The sequence below is a fragment of the Staurois parvus genome, unplaced genomic scaffold (assembly GCF_062004578.1).
Source record: "Staurois parvus isolate SC_StPar_1 unplaced genomic scaffold, SC_StPar_1.0 ptg000068l, whole genome shotgun sequence".
NCBI lineage: Eukaryota > Metazoa > Chordata > Amphibia > Anura > Ranidae > Staurois > Staurois parvus.
In genome coordinates, this window is record NW_028317864.1 from 4,940,224 (window position 1) to 4,957,724 (window position 17,501).

At 41.0% G+C, this 17,501-nt stretch overlaps 1 protein-coding gene across 1 annotated transcript in view; it reads left to right on the plus strand.

Moving 5' to 3' along the window:
* USP20 (ubiquitin specific peptidase 20) overlaps positions 1–17,501 on the plus strand; it is a 68,324-nt gene that overhangs the window by 3,531 nt on the left and 47,292 nt on the right. The window contains exons 2-4 of the mRNA XM_089669043.1: positions 14,337–14,500; positions 16,766–16,819; positions 17,228–17,290. Of these exons, the coding sequence (XP_089525169.1) occupies positions 14,420–14,500; positions 16,766–16,819; positions 17,228–17,290 (198 nt within the window). The 5' untranslated portion in view covers positions 14,337–14,419. The remainder of the gene's footprint in view (positions 1–14,336; positions 14,501–16,765; positions 16,820–17,227; positions 17,291–17,501) is intronic.

Below are 17,501 nucleotides of genomic sequence, written 5' to 3' on the forward strand. Positions count from 1 at the left end.
CTGACTGGCAATGTTAGGCAGCACTGACTGGCACTGTCTGGCACTGATAGGTGGCACTGACAGGCGGCACTGACAGGCGACACTGACTGGCACTGATAGGTGGCACTGATTGGCACTGATGGGTGACACTGAAAGGCAGCTCAGATGGGTACTGATATGTGGCATTGATGTGCACTAGTATGCACTGATATGTGGCACTGATGGGCATTGGCACGTGGCACTGATGAGCACTGACCGCTGGCACTGATGGACACTGACAGGTGGCACCTTTGGGGCCACACTAATCATCAGGGCACACTGATCATCAGTGCCCTGATGATCAGTGTACATGTTTCCTCTGAGGGATACCAATTACCGGCTCTCCTCTCGAGCTGTCAGCGTGACAGCTCGAGAGGAGAGAAATGCCAATAACCAGCAGTGTTTACATGCAATCAGCTGTGATTGGACACAGCTGATCACATGACCGAGCCGACATCTTTGGCTCTTTCCGTTATCCGCTGTGTCCGAGGGACACAGCGCACCGGCGATCACTGCGCTGCGCGCTCCCTGCGCTGCGCGCTCCCTGGTGAGAATGGAAGGACGTCATATGACATCCTATCAGAACGAGAGAACCACATTGTACTATATGGCGGGCGGAAGGTGTTTAAAAGACACTCCCCCCCCCCCCAGCATTTCTAGCTTTGGCCATTTTACATAGTCTGGCTGAAAAATAGACAAAAGTCCATCCAGTTCAACCAAAAAAGTTATAATCATATACCCATAGTTGATCCAGAAGAAGGCAAAAAACCCAGCAAAGTATGATCCAATTTGCTCCTGCAGGGGAATCAATTCCTTCCCGACCCCCTGAGAGGCAATCAGATATTCCCTGGATCAACTTTACCTATAAATGTTATATCCAGTTATATTCTGTGTCTCTAGGAAAGAATCCAGGATTAAAAAAAAATCACTTGTCTACCAGACACTTGTACCCCCATCCTGCCCAGGCCAATTTTCAGCTTTCAGCACTGTCGCACTTTGACAATTGCGCGGTCATACAACACTGTACCCATATGAAATTTTTATAATTTTTTTCACACAAATAGAGCTTTCTTTTGGTGGTATGTACTCATCGCTGGGTGTTTTATTTTTTTGCGGTATAAACAAAAAGAGCAAAGAATTTGAAAAAAAAAGTTTTTCTTTGTTTTTATTATAAAATTTGCAAACAGGTCATTTTTCTCCTTTACTGATGTGCATTGATGAGGCTGCACTAATAGGCAGCACTGATGGGCGCTGATGAAGTGGCATGGATAGGCAGCACTGATATGCAACAATGATGGGCACTGATAGGCAGCACTGATGGGCACTGATTGACGGCACTCACTGGTGGTACTGGTGGGTGGCACTGCTGTGCACTGGTGGGTGGCACTACTAGGCACTGATGGGCACAGGTGGACAGCACTGCTGGGTGGCACTGCTGGGCACTGATCATCAGTGCACTGATCATCTGGGCCGATCCGACCTCTGACAATTGCCGGTTATCGGCAGTACTGTCCTCACGCTGTGACAGCGCGAGGAAAGTGCAGCCGGGATCCCTTCTTCACTTATCTTGTCCTTCGCTCCCGCGATGTCCCCCCTGCAGCATCCCCGGCAATCTCCTCCGGCGGATGCCAGCATCTGTCATCTGGGTTCCGTTCCCTGCGACATCGGGATGTACGGGGGACGGATTGGCGGGAAATTTTAAAAGTGAAATTCACTAAGTACACTAAAATCACATAGTAAAACATTCCTGTATCAAACCATTTCACATACATTTTGTCCCGAGTGCTTTGTCCGGCGCCCTGCCTGCATTTTTAGTGTTTTTTCTGCCTGGAAACTTAGAAACGTCCATGGCATCCAAAAAGCGCCCCTTTAGGTCAAAATCGGTTTTAGACCGGCTAGAGAACAGCGATAGTAAATCAGAACTACTTGCAGAACTGAGTGACAATGATTTGTGGGGAAATTCGTCATCAGACACTGAAAACGATTTTGCGACTTTGCTCAGTGATGTGCGAACTTGGCGCTATATTTCAAATTTCAGTGTTTTTGGTTTGATTACATTATTGAATTAAATTTATTATTATTATATTATTTTTTATGATTATTGAATTACAATTTATGATTTCATGTTTCAAATGTTATCATACCCGGGATGCTTACTAGACTCTTGTTCGGGCAGATTTCAGTGAGTTATTCCTAAAAATTACAGCCTACAATAAAAAAACGACATATTTCCATGCAAAAAAATGTACTGCTTTGAGCACAAAAATATGGACATAATCAGACCGCTAGGGAGGCTACGATGCTAAAAATGGTATCCACGAAGGCAGCTAATACAGTAGAATCTGCTTTTATTCACCAAACAGCTTTAAAAATACATAAAACAACAAAAAAAAACTTTGATTGCTGTTGCATCCAACTGATCATCATGATTATATATGTAAACATTAATTTGAGAAAATGCTTCCATATAATCACTTTGACCCCTTACTTTACCACCATGTCATTTCATATTTAATGTTTGAAGGAATTCATTAATAGGATTTGTGATGGTGGAAGGGACGCAGTGTTCTCTTGATACATTTCACATCCTTTGCTTCCTCAGGAGATGACGGGAAGATATATCCATAATACCATATTAGAACAATGTACAAAGTGCCTTCATCTTGTAAATAATGTATCACTTTCTTATGTTGTGAAATGTATTTTATTTATTTATTATAGGTACTTATATAGCGCTGTCAATTTACGCAGCTCTTTACATATATATTGTACATTCACTTCAGTCCCTAACCCTCAAGGGGTGTACAATCTAAGGTCCCTAACTTACATTCATACATACACATACTAGGACCAATTTATACAGGAGCCAATTAACCTTCCAGCATGTCTTTGGAGTGTGGGAGGAAACCGGAGTACCCGGAAGAAACCCACACAGGCACACTCCAGGCAGGTTGTGCCGTGGTTGGGATTCGAACCAATGACCCTAGTACTGCCAGGCAGAAGTGCTAACCATTTAGCCACTGTGCTGCTCATAATTTGAAAAATTATGCTTTGGGACCCCTTTAATGTCTTCCCTCCCATTACGGCGCCCCTTCAAACAGTTCAGAATGCCTGGGGGCATGAAGGATTGGCGATCATGTGACTGTCACAGTGGTCACATGATCAGAAGCCAGCTACCGATCTGTAGCCGCAACCAAGAGCTGTCCGTGACAGCTCAGTCTTTGTGCTGAGAGCATGCAGTGGGTGTTTTCTCAGCACACAGTGAACAGCCGTTCAGCGATGCTTATGTTTGACAAGAGGACCTTAAAGGCCATCGTACAATTGTATTGGGTGGTTGTAAAGGGGTTAGGCAATGATGTAAGGAGTAACTTTGTCCTAAGTTATAACATTTTGTTAGCCTACTAAAAATGTGCTTTTGTCTTTTGTCAGTGTCCCCATTGCAAACATTTTCCATAACTTCCTGTCCTGACAGGAAGTGAAAGAGAATTCTCTCCCGTGGGACACAGACAGAGGCAAAAACCTTGCCAACACTCACAACCCTTCCCTTCTCTACCCAACAAGAGAAAGCGTTGTAGCTGGAGCCTTTACCAGCAGTGCCTTATTTCAGAAAGTATAGAACAATAGGGCCAATTGGAGGAAAAGGTTTATTGATCACAAACGTTTCCATTCAGTTTTTTCAGTAGCAGGATAGCTGATCCTATGTGTAATCCACTCTTAATATCATTCTCCAACAAAGGCTGCTACTATTTGCTTCCTTGTGACAAAAGACTGACCCTTGTCACAGAGTGCTTAGCCTGTAATGCTCATCATTGTTCTATTGACATAGAAGCTGTTTTGTAGACAATCAGAGCTACGCTTCTTTCCCTGAGCCAGTACTACAATTATTACCCTACTCCTAAAGCATAGCTTGCTATGTCTAGGGCATTGGTAATGTATTATGCACAGCACAAAAAACCAGTAGTATATATGGAACAGTATATGGCGGGCAAATGAAATGTACAACATACTGTACAGTGTGCAACAGTCGGGAGGACTACAAGTGCAACACAGGCAGCAGGGGTCCAGAGCGTGCAGAAAATTGCTGCCCGCTTTAGTGGTCAGTGGGAGGAATAATGTCCTTTATATTGGTGGTAAGTAGGGGGAAAAATGTTTTTTGTATTGGTGGTCTGTAGGGGGAAGAATGTTTTTTGTATTGGTGGTCAGTGAGAGAAGGATGTCATATATTGCTCAGTAGGGGGAAGAATGTCTTGCAGTGCACGTTGGTGGTTAGTAGAAGGAAGAATTTGGTTTATACGTTGGTGGGAAGGTGAACATCCCTTATATTGGTCAACAATAGGAGCAAGGATATTCCTCACATTGGTTTTCAATGGGGGAGCATATGCCTTATATTGGTAGGAGGAAGAATGTCCCTGACATTGGTGGTCAGTTTGGAGGAAGAACTTTACTCATATTGGTGGCCAGTTTGAAGGAAGAATGTCCCTCTTGTTGGTGGACAGTTGCAGGGAGACTGTCCCTTATGTTGGTGGACTGCGGACGGGAGAGAATCCCTCACATTGGTGGACTGTGGGAGGCAGAAAGTCCCTCACATTGGTGGACTGCGGGAGGGAGATCGTCCCTCACATTGGTGGACTGTGGGAGGGAGATCGTCCCTCACATTGGTGGACTGCGGGAGGGAGAACGCCCCTCACATTGGTGGACTTGGGTGGGAGAACGTCCCTCACATTAGTGGACTGCGGGAGGGAAAACGTCCCTCACATTGGTGGACTGCGGGAGGGAGAACGTCCCTCACATTGGTGGACTGCGGGAGGGAGAACGTCCCTCACATTGGTGGACTGCGGGAGGGAGAACATCCCTCACATTGGTGGACTGCGGGAGGGAGAACATTCCTCACAATGGTGGACTGTGGGAGGGAGAACATCCCTCACATTGGTGGACTGCGGAAGGGTGAACATCCCACACATTGGTTGACAGTTGGGAGGTTTGCTCTCTTACATTGGTTGCCAATAGGTGGAAGAATGCCCCAGCTATGGTGGTAAGTGGGCGGAAAGTCCCTTTGTACCGATTTGGAAGAAGAATACTTCCATATAATGGTGGTCAATTAGAGAAATGTCCCAGCTTTGGTGGTCAGTGAGAGAGAAAATATCCCTCACACACACACACGGTATTCACTGTATATAACAAACACATACACTCACCAGCCACTTTATTGGGTACACCTTGCTAGTGCCAAGAAAATATCCCCCACACCATTACACCACCACCATTAGCCTGAACAAGGCAGAATTAATCCATGCTTTCATGCTGTTTACGCCAAATTCTGACCCTACTGTAGCCTATCATCTTGAACCAGTATGCCCATTCTCCTTTGACATCTACAAGGCATTTTTGTCCACTTAACTGCCGCTCACTGGCTATTTTCTCTTTTTAGGACCGTTCTCTGTGAACCTTAGAGATGGTTGTGCGTGAAATCCCAGTAGAATAGCAGTTTTTGAAATACGCAGACCAGCCCGTCTGGCACCAACAACCATGCCAGTCAAGCCAAAGTCACTTAAATCCCCTTTCTTCCCCATTCTGATGCTCTGTTTGAACTTCAGCAAATCGTCTTCACCACATCTAGATACCTAAATGCATTGGATTGCTGTCATGTGATTGGCTGATTGGCAATTTGTGCTACCAAGTAATTGAACAGCTGTACCTAGTAAAGAGGCCAGTGAGTGTAATAGGCACTAAATAGAAAATCAATCATGTATCCAGAACAGAAAACCCAGGATGTAAATCATTAGGGTATACTTACTGAGGCTACAGTTAGTGGGTAAGGGTTAAAGGAAAACTGTACTGAAATATGTACCCTACCAATGTCAACTTCGTTCTAAAAATGTTAGTTGTCTGACTGTCTCTGGCATTAGCACTTTGAGTTATTGACCTGAAATAAATATGCAAATCAGAAAAGCCAGAGGGAATTTTGAGCTCAAGATCTGTGACAGTAGTAAAGCCACTGGATCAGCCAGGGAGCTAGTATTTTCTGAAAGAAAGGCCAGCAATGGTAGGTTCCTAGGTTAATGTTTCCTTTAAAGTGACCTTGTCAAAAAGTTAAAACCATTTCATCACTGCTTTGGTGTGTCGGATATTCCAAGATTCTTTTCAAAACAGTTGAGAAGTTGGGATGTGGTACCAAAATATGGGCACTCTAGTAGCCAATTTTGCAAGGAATTTTTGACTGAGATGTTGAATACCAGGCAGACGCTGTGTAATATCTTGAGCTGGATTTCTCTCCATGATTCTCCCACTATGACCCTGTGGAGACACCTCCAAGCCCCCCTTGGGTTAGGCACAAGATCGTTGCTAGTGGTTTAGGCATAACGAGTTTAAGACAGGAGATGTGCTGCTCCTGAAAAAATTCACAGTATAGAAAATGAGTGGGTGGGAGGTTGAATTTGTATTGTAAATGTAAAAATTAAAATAGATGGTTATGTGGGATCCTCTAGATGAAAGTTTGTAGAGATCCCTTATGCTGCTACATATTGAGGGGTAACTCTACTTTTTTGGGGAACAAAATTGAAAATTAAAAAAAATATATATATAGCATATAGAATTGATACAGTAACCCTTGAAATACAGAAAAATCTGCCTCTGGGGGAAAGCTGGAGTAGTGGTCAAGGACAGTAGAGGGGGGATTGTCCCTGGAGCACGTAACGGTTTTCTGGATTCCCTTCATGTAATAATAGAGACCCTCAAGAGGATATTTAGTTTAATGTAGCTGGATAAAAGGGCGTTTAATGTGTAAATACCCTCTGAAGTGACCAGGGTTGTATTAGCTGCACATCTAGGCCTGTAGCTGTATAAAACGAGGCTTCAGACATCCATTCTCTGACATGACTTAGAATACTGGCAAGGTTATATAATCTGATAACAGGAAGGTTCACCCCTGGGTTTTGTTTAGAAGCTTGCAGCTGTGTTAAAGCTATTCTAGGTTCCAAACAAAAGCAGGGGAGGCTGAATCCAAGCTTTAGGAGGGGTATGGAGAGGTAGAGAAGACATGAAAATCCCAACGTTTTAAAAAAGGGCATCTGTCCATCAGACTATATGAGGACCTACTCAGATAACCAATCCATTTGTGTGCAGTGAGGCAGACCCTTGCATTGTATAGCTGTTGGTAGATTTAAAAGAGATTGTATAGTCAGATTGTAATGTCTGTAGTTGCACAGCAGTCCCTAATGGTAGATTTTCCTCCATCTTTTGTGCTGGTGACAACCTTAGAATTCTTATATTTTCTGTCCTAGTGACAATGGTCACCAAGACATGATGGAGAGGGGGAATCTTCCCAGATGGGATTACAGAAAGGAATACAACCCTAACAGGAGTTCTTAATCATCTTCCTCCTATCAAGGACTCACATTAGGGCCCTTGTTTTGGAAAGTGGATTTTAACAAATCTGAATACCCTCTACTATAAATACTGTGAATTATATTAGCTTTTTAGCTCCCTTTAGTGCAAGGTGTGAAAACCATGGTTTCTTTGTGGTAGAGCTCAGAATTCTCTGGCTGTGAAAGATAGTAGTAGAAATGGACAAATACATAGAGACGTAAATATCATAAGATGCCGGTACAAACATCCAGCTTTTCTCAGCCCTCAAAGAACCCTGGTGGTCCCCATGCCAGCCTGCCTGTACAGATAACTGACGTTCTGAAAGTTGGAGTCCACACAGGTCTCCCCCTTCCCTTCAGGCTATATGGTAATGACCTGGTCTCTTAGTAGGTGATTGAGGCCCCAGGATTGCAAAGTGGAGGGACAGTTTTCAGAAAGCCAGCATTTGTATGGGCAGTTTGGGGGTCTCTGGGACATACCTGAGGGCCAACCAAAAATGGGGTGTATTTTGACCCAGCTCACCATAAATGGTTATTTTGCATCATGAGACTTACCCTTTAGATTGTATAATTTCCATATCTTGCACCGGTGAGCATTAATAAGTGCAAAACAGCAGAGTGGTAGTAATTTAGCAGCTGTGCATTCTCTGTAAAAAAAAAAAAAATGGAATCTCTCATTTTGTTGGTCCACAAAGATCAAACGCATTGTTTATTGTGCTTGATCTGCTTGTTCTCAAATCTTATGAGAATTGATCCTAAGGCGATGACATGCTGAGACCTATTTATATAGCAGTGGTGTACTAAAGGCTGTGCAGTGCACCTGCTGTCCTCCACAACACATATGAGGGATTGAACAGATTACCGGAGTACCAGGGACATGGTAAATTGATCTTGGAAAATTTTGATTAAAAGTGTCATATTTTTGAGAAAAATGTAGTATTTGTGGTTAAAAACAAAAAGAACACACGCTTGCCAAACTCAGAAGGGTGGGATGTTTTATCATGCTTTCCACATCGATAGTGCTGTACTAATTATGGAGACTTTTTGCCCTCACATTCTTGTACACCTCTTTCAACTGATGCTATGACAAAATTGTCAGTAAGAAATTAGCAATTGTCGAACTGGAAGTATAGAGAACTGACAGTTGATAAACAAAACCATTGAACATGTTTTTTTTATATAGGACCAAAATGAAAACAATAATAAAAATATTATTCCCCAAAAAAGTGGTATGTACAACTGTTTGACCTAAATAGCTCCTCTTGGCTCCTGACACAGTGGGGTGTACTCCAAGTCTACCCTGACACAGATACAACGTAGACACCTGGACAACTCAGTGATCCCAGCTTTTTTTTTTTTTATTGTTAGAATGCCATTAACAAGAACAATGGTCAAAACATTTGGCCAACAAGTCAAATTAGGCTGGGAGAGATCTAACAGTGTATATTAAAACACATTCAAATGGATGGTGGTTGGACTAGTAGGTAGCAAGCAAATAGTAGAAGAAAGTCATCAACTTTTAGAATTAGTCCAATTCAATTTAAAAGGGGTGTGAAATTGGAGGATCATTGGTTAGGAGTCTAAGTAGCTACCATTGAGTATATTGAAAGTCTTCAATATAGATTGTTGAGTTTCTACTGGCAAGGTTTGAAAGAAAGATTCCCAAATGTTGCAGAAATTGTAACCCGTAATTTCTTGTGCAAGTAGGCCTGCACCCATTCCGTGCAAAAAATGTAAGACAATTTAGCTATGAATAAAGAGATAGTAGGGGGGGTCCGGGTAGATCCACTTATGTAAAATAATTTTTTTCGTGCAAAGGTAAATGATAGGAAAGAATTGCTTGCAGCTCCTTGAGATTTTAGTGCCCGGGAAATTGATTAGGCCAAAAAGAGCCCATTCAGGCACTGAAGGCAGGTAGTTTACTACGTATGTGGTAGCATAATGCACTACAGAGATCCAGAAACGTTTAATCTTGGGGCATGACCAAAAAACATGGAACATGTCCGCATCTGGTTGTCCACATGCTGCAAGAAGAGTAGCTTAGGCCAATAAGGTAAGAACAATGTGGAGATATAGAAGAGTGATGGAAAAGCAAAGCATCATTTCGCGGTACATTGTGACTTTGATCATGCTCCAACCATCATCAACCGGAGTGATCCCAGCTCTTTAGGATAATTACAGGTATACAGTTGCAAGAAAAAATATGTGAACCCCTTGGGATTATGTGGAGTTTTGCATGAATTGGGCATAAAATATGCTCTGAACGTCATCTAAGTCACAACAATAGAAGAACACAGTCTGCTGAACATAATACTACACAAACATTAGATGTTGCCATGGTTTAATTGCACATAACGTAAACATTCACAGTGCAGGGAGGAAAAAGTATGTGAACCTTTGGACTTAATAACTGGTTGACTCTCCTTTGGCAGCAATAACCTCAACCAAACATTTCCTGTAGTTGCAGATCAGACCTGCACAACGATCTGGAGTAATTTTGGACCACTCCTCTTCACAAAACTGTTTCAGTGTAGCAATATTCTTGGGATGTCTGGTGTGAATCGCTCTCTTAAGGTCATGCCACAGCATTTCAATCTGATTGAGGTCAGGACTCAGAATACGCCTTCTGGAGTGGCCCAGTCAGAGTCCTGACCTCAACCCGATTGAAATGCTGTGGCATGACCGTAAGAGAGCAATTCACACCAGACATCCCAAGAATATTGCTACCCTGAAACAGTTTTGTGAAGAGGAGTGGTCCAAACTTACTCAAGATCGTTGTGCAGGTCTGATCTGCAACTACAGGAAACGTTTAGTTGAGGTTATTGCTGCCAAAGGAGGGTCAACCAGTTATTAAGTCCAAAGGTTCACATACTTTTTCCTCCCTGCACTGTGAATGTTTATATGTTACGTGCAATTAAACCATGGCAACATCTAATGTTTGTGTAGTATTATGTTCAGCAGACTGTTCTTCTATTGTTGTGACTTAGATGACATTCAGAGCACATTTTATGCCCAATTCATGCAAAACTCCACGTAATCCCAAGGGGTTGACATACTTTTTCTTGCAACTGTACATTAAAACCAGCACAGGTACCCAAAGGAAGGATCTGAAGTTCCTTATCAACTAGCTTACAATAAGTCCAAAATTATGATTTTTTTTTTTTCTTCAGTTTGTGAGATAGTGATGAATGCCTCCAGCAAGCCTTCTCTTGTAGTGGGGTCATTGGAAAAAGCAGCACTGTATATCATGGTTGGTCTCCAGAGGCAGTTTCATCACCAGCTGTGATTCAGCAGTTTAATGGCTTTAGCTAGAGCTACATACTGAAACCATGTATTATGCAGGAATATCTGTGTCCTGGATTCGAGTCCTCTCAACCCCCGCTGTACAAAGATCCTCAGATGATCTCCAGCACCTGACAGCGGTGCAGAATGGGTATTATTACTTTGTATTTACTGTTTATTTCTAACGCTCAAGCATTTTATGTAGTGTGAGTTTTATTACTGTTCAATAACAGAATTGCTGATTGTACATTACGCTGCTGCCTTCGTCCTAGCGGGAGAATTGCATCCTATCTGTATCTGTGAGCCTGGGTTCACACTTGAGCATGTACATGTGATTGTGGAGTGTTGTTTACGTGTTTTTGTTTTAGCCAATAAAAAGCTAGTTATTAGGAGGAGTAGACTGTTGTTAGGTGCCAAATCCTTCAAAAAACAAACAAAAAACAACAACGTGTTACCTGTATTTTTCAGGTGCTCCCATTGAAGTCTTTTGGGACAAAAAATGTGCAATACTGCCAAAAGAAGCGCCTGTACTTTTTCTAAGCACCACCGCATCCCTTAGATGTGAAAGGGCATACTAGAATAACATGAACATTTGGCATGTGACAGTTGAACCACTTCAAAAAATAAACATCATCACTTAAAGTTGGCTTGGAACTTTGTTAGCAATATTATGTCTCTACATTTGTATTTGCTGAAGCAAAAAATGGAGAAAGAAATTTAGTTTCATATTCTTTACACACCAGGAATGCACTGTTGAAACCCGTGGCTTGTTCTAAGCTAATCAAGTGTACCTGTATAAAGTAAGTGACTAAAGTGGAACAAGTGGGGTTTACCTGCCCATCGCATTTATGACACTATTTTCCTACGTGGTGTTTGGCTGCCCATAGAGGCTTCTATGCATCCATTCTGATATGTAGATAGTGAGTTTGTAAGACTAATTACAACAGGGTGGATTTGATTTAAATCAAACTGATTTAAATCCCGATTTAAATCCCTAGTCAGTAAGGCTTGATTTAAATCCTAGTTTTCTACATAGACTAATTCTTGCTGGTATAACTTTAATATGCAAGTAGATGAAGATTTTTAGAATAACAACTTTTCATATTAGTTTTTTAGTTATCCCCAGTTTAATAGGTTAATCATTCATATTTGGACAACTTTTCTGTTGTACTTAGGAAGGAGAAAAATAATCATTACCTTAATAATAACAATTTAAATAGATTTATTCAACTGAAACAATCACATTCCAGCATATGTGATTTGCTTAAACATCCATGTTTGTTAACTAATTTGGCTAAACAAAATCTATATATTTTAAGAAACTTAGACTGTCAGCCCCTTCCTCCTCACACTTAGTTTCACTTTCTTCTTGTGCAGATCTATTCCACTCCAAACAATCAGAAAAATATTGTTTCTATTCTATTCACTGAACTTCTTGAAACTTAGCAGTGAAGGGGTTGATTCTGTATTCATAGGTTTGTAGAAGTTAGGATGAAGGTCTTTTTCTTAACTCTGTTCATGTTATAACATTTTTGCTGTGAAGAAGAGGCATGTGATCTCCGCTGAGTCAAATTCAGTTTTGAGAACTGCAAAAGTAAACCAATCATCTGAGATAATATCTTGTAGGCAGAGAAACTGCCCAATTATCTTACAAAAACCTCTGGAAGAGCATGACATTGTGAATGGATTCATGGAATTTATTTACCAAAAAATTAAACATATACAGCCTTATTTTACATAATTAAAAAACTAATCTTTATTTCACGATGGAATAACCTTTGGATGGTAATATAATTTCCTCAAAAAGCATTTTATTCAAAAAAATCCGATTTAAATAAAAAAAATCAGATTTTTTTGATTTTTTAAAAAAAATCATTGATTTTTATCCACCCTGAATTACAATATGCCCAACAACACTGTGACATGCCTCACCCGGCTTTATTGTAGCATTGGTGCAGTAAAGGATTTTTTCAGGCAACTCTACCATGCAGCTCATTTTTGTTCACTTATAGCCGTATTGTGCTCCTTAGGACAACCACACCATCTTTTTCCAGATCAGTCTGTATTTCTCATGAGGTTACCTGTGGGGTTTTTATTGTATCCTGGACAATTCTTCTGGCAGTTGTGGCTGTAATCTTTCTTGGTCTACCTGACCTTGGTTTGGTATCAAAAGATCCTTGAATTTTCCACTTCTTAATAAGCGATTGAACAGTACTGACTGGCTTATTCAAGGCTTTGGTTATCCTTTTATATCTTTATAAAGTTATATTACCTTGTTATACAGGTCTTTTGACAGTTCTTTTCTGCTCCCCATGGTTTAGTATCTAGCCTGCTCAGTGCATCCACGAGAGTGAACACACTTATTGAATATTTATACACAGACATTAATTTCAATTTAAAAAGCCACAGATGTGGGAAATTAAACTTTAATTGCTATTTTAACCCGTGTGTCACCCTGTGTGTCTGTACCAAGGCCAAACATTCCAGGGTATGTAAACTTTTGATCATGGCCATTTGGGTGATTTCTTTTATCATTATGATGAAAAAGGAGCAAAACAACTATGTGATAATAAATGACTTCATATGATCACTATCCTTAAATAAAAGACAGTTTTTTTGGCAAGATCAGTCATATTTTTAATATCAATGCCATAATTTCATGATTTCTGCCAGGGTATGTAAAATTTTGAGCACAACTGTATATCACAGTAATTTAAATGAATAAGGGGAAAAAGCCAGAAAGGGTGCCATGACCTGTCAAAGCTATGTGACCACCCTCTCAAATCAAGAGTTCTCTTCTGTGTATAAACACGGTGTGGAGTAACACTGCATTATAAATTGGCCCGTTAGCTGGGTAAAGCATTGTGCATAGAAACTTGTTTTCAACTTTTTTTTTTATCCTTTATTGCATCTCAGTTCTGCTGTATCCCTTACAGTCTTTTTACAGCCACTTATTTTTATCAACTACTGTGATAGCTCAATGGCATGGCCCAAGACCAGTTTCTTAATAGTGGAAAGGTGGCAACAGTAGACCATGTCTACGCAATATTTGTTGACATGGCTATGTCACATGGCCCATAGACAAGGAAACAATGCAGGAGCACTACTGGGAGACAGGGACAAAACAAGAAGTGCCTAAATAAGGAACTTCAGAGGTCTACAAAACAAGAAGTGCCTAAATAAGGAATTTCAGAGGTCTACAAAGAGAATGAAAGATCATCAGATATTATTTTAATGAAAGCTGTTTTTAAATAGTTAAAACGTGCAAATGAGTTGAAATTGCATTCAAATGTTAAAGCTTTTGAGTTTTTAGTGATTGGGTTTACTTAGGCTTTCACTTTGCCCAACTTTAACATTTATTCAAGCCCATAGATGGTAAGCATCTCCTCTTCCAGGACTTAATATATCAATTCCGTTTTGTTGGGGGGGAAAACATAAATTATGTAAATGGAAATGATTTTTGTAGACTTTCTCTACCTTTTTCTGTTCTGAAGAAATTGCGGTTTGTGTTATCAAGTCCTTCCTCCAATTTTGAATAAGGGGATCATCCTTTCCTCTAACTCCTGGTACAATTTCAGTGCAGGTGTATCAGTATTTGATAGACTGACCATGTAGGAAATCACATTTTGCTGCCTAACAGTTTCCTTGTTTGTAAATATTCTGTTTTCTCAGGTTATTCAACGGCATTACCTGCTTATATGCTTATTCGGAATCCTGGTTGGGACTCCTGACCTTTTCTTCATAGATCCTTCACAATGGGGGAAATGGTAGACTTTTGTCCTCATCTGGATTCTATTGGAGAAGTCACCAAAGAGGACTTGATCCTAAAATCCAAGGTGAGGTACTTGTTAAGCCTGTTTGCACTAGCAAAGTAACCTTTCTGAGCATCTTAAGCAGTAATCTGTAGTGTTGGAGTGAACAATTACCAGGTAATTAATACTAAGATGAAAGAATAGAGGTTGCCCTGATGAAGTGCCTTTGAAGTGACTGTTGTCAGTGGTAGGAGGAAATGAGCCAGTGTCAGTTGGAGCAACCATGCCTCAGGCTTGAGAGTTAGAAAACTACACAGTAGTGGTCAGCAGGAGAAATAGTACCCCATCACTAAATAATTGAAGGAATAGTGCCCTATTGATGGTGTCTGTGGAAGAAATAGTGCCCCATCATTGGTGATACATTGCAGGAATAGTGCCTCATCGTTGGTGATACATTGGAGGAATAGTGTCCCATCATTGGTGTCAATGGAAGGAATAATGCCCTATCATTGATATCAGAGAGATTAATTGAACCCTACCATTGATGTGAGTGGGAGAAATTATGCCTCACTGTTGTTTGACAGTGGAAGTGGGAGGAATTATGTTCCACTGTTGGTGCCGATGGAAGGAATGGTGCCTCACTGTGGGTGTCAGTAGGAGAAATAGTGCCTTGCATCATTGGAAAGAATGGTTCCCCAAGGGTCGGATAAATGCTAGCAAAGTGCTGCAGTTTGGAAACCACTGATTTTGAGCATTGCCCCATTTGGCCAGCTCTTAGAAAACTACTATTAAAACTTTTAAAGGGTCAGTCCACCCTTGAACCAGTCAGGGTATTCTGCATTGTAATGTATATTCAGATTAACAATGGGAGATTGATGAAGGAAGAGGAGAGCAGAATGATATTTCTTTGTTTTCTGTTCAGCACACTGATGGCTGGTTGGTGACCAAGGTTTGTCGCTTAGCTGTAGGGGATAAAAGGTGAGGTCACTGACCTGGCTATGCTGGCTGGTGGGGGAGGGGGTAATCTGGATCACAAGACTGGTTGAAGAGAATTACAAATCTTTTGGTAAGTAAGACTACTCACCTTGATGCAGTTCAACTATGTATTCAGCTGTTTTACTTAAAGTTCAGCCTCAAACCACTTTACAGTGTCGGGGACTCACTCCATTTGGTGAGGTGAGATCCCAGACCTAGGCACACTCCGTTAGATTTTTATTTTTGAAAATGCTGTAGTGGAAACTCCCCTTTTTGTAACTGAAAGAGTAAGATTCCAAGTGGGTGGAAATGGAGCCTACCTAGAGATGGATAGAATGGAAAAAAAGAGAATAATACAGACTCCACATGAGTAACAATCGCAGGGGAAGTCACTGTGTTAAGAACAGAGTAGGGGTTGATCATACAAAAGCTAACAGTTGGCTCACGTCACAGTCCACATCATTCTAGATCCTGGTTCAATCTGTTTCCTCATGGGCAAGGGAATAAAAGGCAAAGAAGGGAAAAAGTAAGGAGGCTTTGGGGCTGTTTCCTGGGCAGGGAGTTATAAACTCATATCCACAGCTGTGGAGGGATCTTCCAACCAACAAGCCCAAACATTACAAAATTGTTTTTTTTCTGTCCTTGTTCCCATATGTATCCTGATATAGAGGAAGATTAGATTTAACTAAGCGTTTCCAAAAGGTAATGGAAGGAGCAGATGCTTTCTTTCAGTGCATTGTGTTCGATTTTCTGGTGTAGTTGAGTAAGAGGCTTTCCATAGCAGTTTACTCCTAGCTTGTGTTTTGTCTCATAGGAGTGCACAGCCTCTTCTCTTGTTCCATGTGAGATGATGAGAACTTTTGCCTGGATTCCACCGCACAGTATTTCCTACTAGTTTGATGTTTATTCTAAAATGTTGGTCTCTTTTCCAGCTTCTAAAAATTGACAGAGGTCATGATGCTAACTTTTGGTCACATTTTTAGCTCATAATAATTTTAGGGCCTATGCCTGTGTGCATTTTACATGTGAAAGGCAGGTCAGCAAAATTCTATGGACTTAGAGCAGTAAGTATGCAGTTCTAAGTAAGTATTAGACCAGCTTTATGTTGATCTGCATTCTTTGGACACTGCACGTCCTATTGAGCTTCATTTGAACTGCATGAAAAACAGTTCAAGTACAGCTTTTTCTAGTTAAGTTCCATAGTTGCCATTCAAATGCATATATTTGCGTTAGAATAGCAAGTGCAGAATTTGGTGAAGAATGCCTCCAACATGAGCCAACACTCTAATGAACTCCATATTGTTTGGTACCAAGGGTAAATTGTGAATGAACTGATCTGTGGCCTTCTAACCCACTGTGTGTCTATTTCTAAAGGGAACATGTGAATCATGCGGAGCTGGTGGACCCAATCTCTGGGCTTGTTTGCAGGTAAGTGGCCTGAGAAGAAAATTAAGATATTTTACAATGTGACAGTGTAGGTGATGTGTGACATAGTTACATAGTTAGTGTGGCTGAAAAAACACAAAAATCCATCTAGTTCAACCATAAAATTTTTTTAAAAAGTAAAAAAAAAAAAAAAAGATTAATTCTATACCCACAGTTGATCCAGAGGAAGGCAAAAAACACAGTAAAGCATGACTCAATTTGCTCCTGCAGGGGAAAAATTCCTTTCTTATCCCCCTAGAGTCAATCGGATATTCCCTGGATCAACTTTACCTATAAATGTTAGTGTCCAGTTATATTCTGTGTATCTAGGAAAGAATCCAGGCCTTTTTTAAAGCAATCCACTGAGCTGACCAGAACTAACTCTTGAGGGACATCTGTTTTATGTTTTAGGATGGCTGCCAATACGTGGGATGTGGAGAGTCCTATGCCGACCACAGTACTTTGCACGCTCAGGTGAGTGAATCACATACACTGTTAAGGCCAGCCAGTGACTTCCTAGGTTCTCAGCTCCCATGGCTGCCATGCTGAGGTTTTTGTCAATGACCCTGAACATTCATGCAGATGATGTGACAAGTTCCGACTTTCCTAATCTGGTTTCCTCTTCTAGGTCAGTGATTTAGGTACCTTGTAGTAAGGACATAAAGAATTGCAACCACTAGGTAAA